General features: G+C 34.0%; 1 protein-coding gene across 1 annotated transcript in view; it reads left to right on the forward strand.

Annotated features, from left to right (window-relative positions):
* Window positions 1-6,237, forward strand: part of LOC133190703 (protocadherin Fat 4-like) — a 30,447-nt gene extending 24,210 nt beyond the window's left edge. The window contains exons 28-41 of the mRNA XM_061326390.1: window positions 937-1,083; window positions 1,302-1,484; window positions 1,873-2,004; window positions 2,123-2,308; window positions 2,750-3,022; window positions 3,258-3,446; window positions 3,579-3,707; window positions 3,961-4,146; window positions 4,358-4,495; window positions 4,692-4,889; window positions 5,057-5,188; window positions 5,374-5,559; window positions 5,771-5,902; window positions 6,037-6,237. Coding sequence (XP_061182374.1) covers window positions 937-1,083; window positions 1,302-1,484; window positions 1,873-2,004; window positions 2,123-2,308; window positions 2,750-3,022; window positions 3,258-3,446; window positions 3,579-3,707; window positions 3,961-4,146; window positions 4,358-4,495; window positions 4,692-4,889; window positions 5,057-5,188; window positions 5,374-5,559; window positions 5,771-5,902; window positions 6,037-6,237 — 2,412 coding nt within the window. The remainder of the gene's footprint in view (window positions 1-936; window positions 1,084-1,301; window positions 1,485-1,872; window positions 2,005-2,122; window positions 2,309-2,749; window positions 3,023-3,257; window positions 3,447-3,578; window positions 3,708-3,960; window positions 4,147-4,357; window positions 4,496-4,691; window positions 4,890-5,056; window positions 5,189-5,373; window positions 5,560-5,770; window positions 5,903-6,036) is intronic.
* Window positions 6,238-11,049: the final 4,812 nt, after the last annotated feature.

The following is an 11,049-nucleotide window of genomic DNA, read 5'->3' on the forward strand; positions in this document are numbered from 1 at the left end:
CATTCAAAAGTTATGGCCAAGGTTAAAGTTTTTCAAAAGTAGGTCAAACTCCTAGGTCAAGGTCAAAGGGTCAAAGTGGTTGGTATCCAAAGGAAGGTTATGTCACAAGGATTACATATGTGAAGTATGAAAGCCCTAGCATGAACCATTCAAAAGTTATGGCCAAGGATAAAGTTTTTCAAAAGTAGGTCAAACTCCTAGGTCAAGGTCAAAAGGTCAAAGTGGTTGGTATCCAAAAAAAGGTCTTGTCACAAGGATTACATATGTGAAGTATGAAAGCCCTAGCTCCAACCATTCAAAAGATATGGCCAAGGTTAAAGTTTTTCAAAAGAAGGTCAAACTCCTAGGTCAAGGTCAAAGGGTCAAAGGGGTTGATATCCAGAGGAAGGTCTTGTCACAAGGAATACACATGTGAAGTTTGAAACTCCAAGCACCAACTGTTCAAAAGTTATGGCCAAGGTTAACTTTTTCAAAAGTAGGTCAAACTCCAAGGTCAAAAGGTCAAAGTTGTTGGTATCCAAAGGAAGGCCTTGTCACAAAGAATACACATGTGAAGTTTGAAAACCCAAGCACCAACTGTTCAGAAGTTATGGCCAAGGTTAAAGTCTCATAAAATTTTGCAAAAGTGGGTCAAACGCCAAGGTCAAAGTCAAATGGTTAAATATGATGGTACCCAAAGAAAGGTCTTGTCACAAGGAATACACATGTGAAATATGAAAGTCATAGTTCCAACCAATCAAAAGTTATAGGCAAGGTTAAAGTTGACAACAGACAGACAGACAAACGGACAAACAGACAGACAGGACAAAAACAATATACCCCCGGGATCTTTCGATCCGGGGGCATAAAAATAAGTGTTAGCTTATCATAAAGAACAACAGTCTTTCAGGAGGAAACATTTAATTTTTTCAGATGTTGATCTTCGTTTATTTTCAGGCTCCATACAATACAGTGCGATACTCCATTAGCTCTGATGCTGGAAGTGCTCTTGGTGCTCAGTATTTTATGGTGGATGAAGTAACAGGAAACATAAATCTTCGCCAGTCACCCATGCTGGATAATGCAAGAACCGTGGATTATACAGTAATTGTTTTTTCATGTTCACAGTTAGACATCTTGAATTTTTTTAATTTACTTTGTGGAAAAAATGAAAGAAGCCAGTGAAGAATAATTGTGTATGTGCAGCAGTACCATAAAATTCTAGATATTTTTTACCAATGATTAAAGTTGAGAATACATGTATACCTCCTGTTAATTATTCCTAGAGATATTTATCACAGTTAAATTGATCTGTTTTGTAGTTCAATGTAAATGCAGTGGACGGTGGTGGTCTTCAGGCAACACTCCCAGCCAGTGTAAGAGTGACAGTGATTCGAAACACCAATGCTCCAGTGTTCACCAATCTACCCAGAGAAAGCCTGATCAATCACAATACTTCAGTGGGAGCTACAGTCTACACAGTTGCTGCAACAGACCCTGACCCTGTAAGTGACCACATTCACTCTATTTAGGAAATATGAACCGGTCTTTAACTCAGTTTAAGGTTCATGACCCCTTTGTTCACTGAAATAAAATGTTGCTTTAAAACTTGCCAAAATAAAATGCAGACAATTTTAACAGTTTGCTAAGCAAAACTGGTTTTCAAAAAAAAAAAAAATTGACAAATTTACAATTATCCTATGAAGAGTTATCTCTCTTAGAGTATCAATGAGCCTTAATCGTAGCAGCACATTTTTTTCTCGACTTTATTTGAATATTGATTTTAGAGTATCAATGAGCCTTAATCGTAGCAGCACATTTTTTTCTCGACTTTATTTGAATATTGATTTTAGAAAACATATAATTTGAATTCATCATTTTTGTTAATTTTAGGGTGTGTTTGGACAGCTAACATACTCTCTAACAGGGGATGGAGATTCTCGAAGTGTATTTGCCATAAATCCTAACTCAGGGGCAATCACTCTGCAGCAGTCAGTTTTCCAAGGAACCACAACCCTGTACACGGTAATACTTTATTCCCATGCTATTTATTATTTTTTATTTTATTTCATTAATTAACTTTTACAAGCACAAGTCCACCTACCAGTGTAGTGTAAGTTAAGTACCTGTATTTGTTTTACAGTTGAGGGTGCGAGTACAGGATGGTGGCAGCCCAAGTAAAGAAGCTGTCAGTACTTTGACTCTCACTGTGCAAAGAAACTTTGAGGCTCCACGTTTTGTACAAAGTAGCTATTCCATGACTGTCAGAGAAGACAGAGCTATAGGATTTTCATTTGGTAGACTTGCTGCTACAGATTCAGATTTTGCAGTAAGTATGAAGTCTAAAATACTTTTCCTGTATATTATATTCAGAATACTTGTACAGTTAAATCTGTATGAAATAGACCAAAAACGTGGCAGCAAAGTTTTTTTTATTCTAACCATTTTAAAAGAGTATTTATTTATAGTCATTCTTAGCTATATAGAACAAATATACAATTTTTTAAAACAATTTTTTTAAATTTTTGAACAAATAACTTTTCAAATTTTTTTATACCATTAGTCTGTCCTATTTTCTACTTATTGTGGATATTTTAAAAATTCCTTTTATAGATTTTTCTCACTATTACCAGTTATCAAATTTTATATAATTCAATCTAATTTATATAATAATAACATTTCTTAACTCGTGAATTCATCTAAGTAATTGCTCTATCATTGTTAGATTTAGGATTTGGCTACTTCATGCCATCAAATTTGTACATTTTAGTCCAGTGAGATATTCAGAAATTATATTTTTTTCAATTCTACTGAAGTCGGATGTGACCAGATAAAGTTTGATTTTCTAAAAGCCGTTGAGGGTTTTGGTAAAGATATTAAATATAAATGTAACATATATGTATTTCATTTTCAGAGTCCAAACAATGTAGTTCAGTACTATTTCACTGCAGCTACACCTTCTGAGAGGTTTTTAATCAATCCTACCACAGGAGATGTTAGCATTAGAAAGGACCTGACGACAGAAGAAACAAAGACTTATACTGTAATATTTCAATCTCACCACATTCCTGTTTTATTTCCTTTCCAATTTCATTCGATCATTTGAATAGAAACAAAAAAGAGTTTTTATTTATTCTTTACTGTTGCCATTTATTTGGTGTTTATTTCATAAATGATGTGAGAAATATTTGAATGATAATTTATTCATTGTTTCCTTGTTTTGGAGTGGATAATCCTGTATCATGATTACTACTTTACTGTCCGTTCTCTATTTATAGTTCCGAGTCCAAGCTGCAGACTCGGGTTTTCCTCGGAGAACCAGTCCAGAAATTCCTCTTACCATCACTGTCCAAAGAAATGATTTTGACCCCTTATTTGGCAACCTGCCAAACAGCGTAACAATCCGAGCAGATACTGCACAGGGTTCAACTGTTTACACTGTTAATTCAACTGATGCTGACACTGTTGTAAGTTCATATGCAGAGAATTGGGGGGGGGGGGGTAAGAATGTTAAAATGCTTTTGTTTCACTATTTCTTATGCATAAAATGTAGAAATGAGACTCATTTTTTAAACTATATTTTTTCTGTATATTGCTAGAATGATTTCCAGCGTCGGGAGTATGATATTGTTGGAGATGATGCAGCCACTGGATTGTTTACCGTTGATCAGACGGAAAGAATTTTTACCACGACAGCACTGACTAATGATCCATCAGAGCAGTATAGGGTAAAACGAAATTAAAAACTGTTTCAAGCAATTAAGTTTTTCCAGCGAGATGCTGTATGATGCATTTATTGCACTGAGGTGTCATCAAAAAATTTTACTTTGAATCCACAAATTGATGGAAGTAGAAAGTTTGGCATATACGTGTAAACAATTAAAAGGTGACACCTGAAAGATGTTGTACAAAATGACATTTACCATGCAACATAGAATGATTTCGGAGGGATAATGAGTTTTTTGTTGTAATTATCAATAGGTTCGATTGCGTGTGAGGGACTTCGGAACACCTCGACGATCGTCCACGGGTGTACTCCTGGTAAATATTGTAAGGAACCTGTTTAATCCAAGTTTCATTCCTACTCAGTATCAACAAACAATTCCTGAAACTCAGACTTTAGGGGCCAGCATACTACAAGTGACATCTACTGATGCAGATACAACAGCAAGTACATTTAGTCTTTGCTATTGGTGTTTTGTTGAATAATGTGAGAGTAAATTTTTTGATGCAGAACCAATGAGAGACATAAATTTAATTCTAAAAGTATAAATTTTTTTCTGGTATAATGTCTTCTACTTATCTTTTGAAACAAATAACAGTGTTACATCTGTTGGTATTCTCTCTGACTATTTCAATTACCAATCTTTTTATTCAGGCACCAAATAATGTACCTACCTACACCCTCACTGGAAATGCTTTAGGTCTACAGTATTTCCAAGTTAATCCTGGTACAGGAGTTATCTCCCTATACAAAGATCTAAGAGATGATGCTGCGGACACACAAACCTACACTGTGAGTGAAAATCCTATTTAAAAAAAAAATAGTGTCAAAACAGCTTTATTCTAAGACAAATCATTGTAGATGTAATCTATATCCATGAAAAAATCAGACTTTTTGCTTAGAGCACAAGTTGATACAACCAATAAAATTGAAGACACCTCACTTTTTTTCAGTATTTCATGTGGTTTACTTTTTTTGCATTGGACAGTTTACTGTGAGTGTAAGAGACAATGGTACCCCATCGTTAACTGGAACAAACACTGCCACAGTGACCATTCAAGTCAACAGGAATTCTCAGCCTCCAGTGTTCCTAAACACACCATACAGATCCAGTATAACAAGGTCTGTCCAGGACAACTCTGCCATACCTAGAGTTAATGTAGCAACCACTGATGCTGATACAGTGGTAAGTAACACATGATGAATGACAAAAATTATGTATGCTACAAAATTGTTGGCCAAGTTTGTTATTTTTTTTAAGTCTTAGTGTCACAAATTTTGTTACAACAAACTTAAACTTTCACATGAGGTTGTGGTATTTTAACATGTGTTTAATAATTGTTCTTTGTGTAGAGCCCCTTCAATGTCGTCACAGTGACAGTGATTGGAGATGATTCAGCAGCGAGTCTATTCAGACTGGATGGATCCAACATTCGGGTTCAGAATGCAGCCAATTTGGCAGCAGGCACTGCTAATACTTACAAGGTAGGAAGCCAAAACTTTTTTTTTCTAAAGTAGAGGGCTTTCTTTTTCATTTCCATTTCAAATTTTACAGAAAATGTGAAAAATTTTCAGAGACAGGCTTTTGTATCCTCTTGTGGAATTTGTTGACTATGGACTTTGATCCCTTATTTAATAATAAATGCCAATAAAGGACACTTTTTTTACAGTTGAGATTATTGGCAGAAGATGGGGGCTCACCAAAGAAAACTGCCACAGCAACAGTAGACATTACTGTAAATAGAAACCTTGCTGCACCCCAGTTTAATCCTGCTACATACAGCCAGACTATTATAGAGAATTTCCCTGTTGGAAGTGAAATTGTAACAGTAACAGCCACAGACAGTGACCCACAGGTGTGTAAATGTAGCTTTTATTCAAATACAGATAAGAAATGTTCAAATTAACATCAGTATTCCTAATAGTATTATGATAGTTTTCATTAGATATCATTGTATTTCTGACTTCAATAAAATGCCATTTTTTGCATTTTTGTTATCGCATTAAGATATCATATTTTCAAGAGAGGCAAAAAGCGACATTTCTTAATTTAATTCTTTCTTTCAGGCACCAAACAACCAATTCAAGTTCAGTCTAAAAGGTGATACAATTGCGAAGAACTACTTCTACATTAGTCCAGACTCTGGTCAGATTTCTCTCAAGCAGACGATAAGAGGAACTGGTTTCAATCAATTCAAGGTAATAAGATCTTTGTATTGCAGTTTTATGACCAATATAAATTAAAATGTTGTTTAGAAAGAAAACTAAATTGCCTTAACCTTGTAACTGTTCAACTATAAGAGGTAATTTGATAATGTTTTTATATTTAATAGTTACAAATCATTGCAACTGACGAAGGTATTCCGCCATTGCTTGGACAGGGCACGGTGATTGTAATCATTACAGATTCACCTTATTCAAACAACAGCTGTGAATCAAATATCTATGCACCAATATTTACTGCACCATTATATTTTGTTAATATACTGGAGGGAGACTATTCGATGAAAAATCAATTGCTCTTACAGGTATGAAGAGGTTACAAAGATCATTTTTGAATTTTGAAAGATATGCTTTTTTAAAAATCACAAATTTTACTGACTTAAACGTTATTATTGAGTTGCTTATGGAAATGAATCAGAAAGTCAACTTTCATCTTTTTTCAAAGATGCTTTTCCAGAGAATTCCTTATGTAGATACCTAAAATCACATACTTTTCCATGGCTATAAAAAACTCAATATTTAAGTCTTTCTAAATAGATAAAAAGAATTTAAAAGCGGTGTTTACATTTAAATGAACAAAATTGCAAAGGTCACCTAAGAAAGGAAAAATGTGCGGAATTCTTGCAAAATGCTTCTCCTCTCATAGATTTGGTTTCATTCTTATTAAACATGGTGCACAAATAGACTAAACAGACACGTAAAATATAAGAATACATGATCTAGACAAAGTACTTCAGTTACATCGGAAGATATCCTTCTTGTATAAAAAAAAGAGGAAAACAAAAAAAGAGGAAAACAATGAACATTGATCGATCTCAAAAAATCTATACAATTTTGTAAACAGGACATAAAACATGGACTGTGTGTGATGACCTTTTGACATCATTCATTTCCCATCTTACAGCAAAAAAAATCTCGAATCAATGCCTAAGTAAGCTAAATAAAGAATTTAAATAAATTTTTAAACTTTAAATTACGACTAAGACCAAAAACTTAAGTTGATTGTAAAATCTTGCAAAACTAATTTTTTCAGTTAAAAATTGCCTGCATAAGAATATCTAAGTTCTCTTTAGAAAGATTAAAACCAATTTTCAAATAAGTGTGAAAAAGAAATTTATTTGCATAATAACCTTTTTTGGTCTTATTCATAAGTTCTTTTGTAAAATGGGATCCAAGCTTTTTGACATCATAGACAGCTGCTTTTTCAAAACAAATGAAACTTACCTTGTCATTGGTTATTTACAAAATTATTTTGCTAAAAATCATTCTCAATGCACACACAAGTACTCTAAAGTTTATATTGAAAAGATGTTTGAGTTTCTGATTGACAATGTCTATGTATTTTTTGGAGATCAGGTCTTCCAACAATCTGTCAGAATTCCCACGGAATACCCTTGTCACCTGCATATGTGGTTTATGTAGATTCGATACGGAAGAGCATGCTCTACGTACGAACAATTTATAAAACGAGGAAGCTATTGACAAACAAGTTGATGAAACAAAAATATCAATAGTCTCGTTTGAAGTCATCATATCGCAAGTTCTATGGTCGATACAATGACCTTGCCAGCTAATACAATCTATCATTAAGTCAAATGCTGACTGACTTTTTCAAACTAATTGTTAGTCATCATTTAAACACTGAATTGTCTACGGAATTTACCGTTTGCCCGATCATAAGGAGCACAAGGCATGTGTGACCGGTCAACACCTGATACCACCTCTGATGTTTTAAGAGGTCCCTGTTTGCGCTGCTCCCAATTTGTATTGTTTATTTGGACTTTTGAGCTTGATTACGGTTCGTTATCTCCATGTTTCAAAAAAATGTGCAAAGCTTACCTCAATATCAAACTTGAAATCTCCGGTATTATTCATCAAATCAAAGGGTTTGATCTTACACTACTTCCCTTTGATGGATAAAAAAAATGTATTGGAATATTTATAAGAATTTCTTAATGTATGCTGGTTAAAAATGATATAATGTCCATTTTTTATTAAAATCTAAAGAATGTGTGACACCACCTTTTGAGACACTACTGAAAATATTTTCTATAGATTTTGGCCTCAGATCACGACATTGGTATAAACGGCGAGATAGCATTTGACATCCAAAGTGTTTCCAACAACGGAGCAGAAAAATTTAAATTAGTTCAAACTGAACAGGATGGAAAGATTGCAATAAAATGTGTCAGCACTATATATAGAGGAGAAACCTATGTTATAATGCTCCGTGCGTCAGACAAAGCTCTCCCAATATACAAAAGAAGGTTAGTATTGATCAAAAACATGCATGTATGTTAGGTATTGTGAATAATGGGACATTTAGCATTAAATATGCATGCACACCTGAGTTGCTTCTCTCAAACATTGCTGCATAAAAAGGTAAAGTTACATCTCTTAATATTTTATAAATATAGTAAACAAACCAGAGGCCTGTTCAACAGAGCGAACGTTCGCGAGTGCTCGCCAAAACTGCTTATACCTCAAACAGAAATGTTTGCGAGCGTTTGAGCTGTTGAACATGTCTCTATTTACCTCCAAAGTTTGTAATTATGTACGTATACTAGTAAACAGAAATTTATGAGTCTGTTGTATTAATGATGTTTTAAAATACATATCGTTTTAATGATTTATCATTATTTATGATAATATTTAAATCTTAATACATGTCAGCATAGTTATCTGAGTTTAATTTTAATAAAAGTACCAAGTGAGACTTTCATGTGAAGACAATTTGATTTGCAAGAAACTAAACCAATAAATTTATTAACAGTTTGTAATGTTTCCACATTACTTGTTTTTGATGATCTAAAATATTACTAAGCAAATTTATTTCCTTATTACCCATAAAGCATCAATTTTATTAAAAAGATATTTTATGAAAATGTTCATCATTGTTTATAATTGTTTTGATGACAAAGTGACTTGTGAATTTGATTTTTTTTTTTTAGTATTTTACATTATTATACGTTGAAATAAAACATCTTGATCCTGTATTGAGATTTTACATTTGTGTATTGTGTATTATGTTCAGCGTCTTTATCTTTACAGAAGTTCTTCAGTTCCAGTAGAAGTTAAAGTCGGTCCGTTTTCTGTACATTAAAGCAAGTAAAATGTGTTCATTTTCGTAAGTCTTTTTAGTAGTTTTTTAGGTCACCTGAGTCATTCAGGTGACCTATTGCTATCTGTTTTCGTCCGTCATTGTCCGTCGTCCGTCGTGTGTTAACATTTGAACATTTTCAGCTTCTTCTCTGAAACCGCTGAACCAATTTCAGCCAATTTTAGCATATGGCATTTATGTCTAAAGAGGAACAAAAATTTGTGAATTTCATGGTCCCTGCCCCCCTGGGGCCTTAGGGGTGGGGCTAAAACCACCAAAATTAATGCAATCTTTAAAAATCTTCTTTACTCCTGGATATCAAGCAGTCAAACTGTTGGCAAGATTGTAGTAAGCATTGAGCCCTCTACCTAATTCTAATACATTTCACATAATTGTGAAATTCATAGCCCAAGGGTCGGGGGTTTTGGTGCTAGGGCGGGGTTATATAGATCATATATTGAAAGTGCAATATTTCTTTGAAAATCTTCTTCACTACTCCTCGGTATTATTAAAACAAATTAAATACATACATGTAGTTATGATAAGCAAGGGTGACTCTACCAAAATTCTGAAATTCATAGCCCAAGGGTCAGGAGTTCTGGTGCTAGGGCAGGGCTATATAGATCATATAGTGAAAGTGCATTATTTCTTTGAAAATCTTTTTCTCTACTCCTGGGTATTATTTAAACAAATTAAATACATAGTTATGATAAACAATAATGCCTCTTCCAAAATTGTGAATTTCATGGCCCCTGGATCAGGGGTTCTGTTGTTAGGGCAGGGCTCTATTGATTACATAGTGAAAATGCATTAATTCTTTAAAAAAATCTTCTACTCTACTCCTTGGTGGAAGTACATTGTTATGATAAGCAAGGATGCCTCTTCCAAAATTGTGAAATTCATGGCCCCAGGGACAGGGGTTCTAGTGCTAGGGCAGGGCTATATAGATCCTATAGTAAAGGTGAATTATTTCTTTGAAAATCTTCTTCTCTGTCCCTGGGTATTATTTAAACAAACTAAGTACATTGTTATGATACGCAAGAATGCCTCTTCCAAAATTGTGAAATTCATGGCTCCAGGGTCAAGGGTTCTGGTGAAAAGGGGGGGGGGGGGGGAGAGGCTCTATTGATTATTGATTATATAGTGAAAATGCAAAATTTCTTTTAAAATATTGTTTTCTGCTTCTGGTTAAAAAGCAAAGAAGCTATGTGTATAGATGATGAGGAAGAGTGCTTCTTCCAGAGTAGTGAATTTCATGACCCCTGGGTCAGATGTGCTGGTGTAAGGGTGGGACTCTTGATAATATAGTGAAATTTGCATTAATTCTATTAAATAATCCTGTCTAATACCTTAGTGTTAAATAAAGTGATTAGTTATGATGAGCAAGCTTCAGGTCCCGGTGTCAGAGGCTCTGGTGTTTCTCAGTGGGGAGGGGGGGGGGGGGGGGCTCTACTGATAATATAGTGAATCTGTAGTAAAAATGCATTATTTCTTTAAAAATCTTCTCTGCACTTTGACATATTGGAGGCAAAAAGAGTAAAAGTTTTAATAAGGAAGGGTATTTTACCAGATTTTTGAACATCTGGACCATTTGGTCAAGTGTTCTGGTCCTGGCCAGGGCTCTATAAATTTTTGTATTCTACTGAGAGGAGTTATTCCCCCATGTCATTTACTTTTGATAATTAATCACTGTAAATAATGTACTTGAAAGATTAATAGAATAAGAGAATTATACAAGAATTTTTATTGTATAGTACAGAAAGTACTTTCATAGTTTTAATGATCGGGTAGACTTGTAAGTAATAGATAAATAAAAATGATAGAAAAATATTTTATGAAATGTTCATCAAAGACCAAGAAAGGCCAGTGTTAGAGATTTTAACAAGGGATTGAAATAGTACAGAAGCACTTATAGTTTGGTAATACACTGTATGGTGATAATGATAAATGGGGAACACATTAGAACCTTAATTTATGAACTGTTAATGAATACTAGACTAATTATTCTGTTGATCCTGATCAC

Source organism: Saccostrea echinata, unplaced genomic scaffold (genome assembly GCF_033153115.1).
Source record: "Saccostrea echinata isolate AGI-Se365-2 ecotype Australia unplaced genomic scaffold, CSIRO_AGI_Sech_v1 ptg000022l, whole genome shotgun sequence".
Taxonomy (NCBI): domain Eukaryota; kingdom Metazoa; phylum Mollusca; class Bivalvia; order Ostreida; family Ostreidae; genus Saccostrea; species Saccostrea echinata.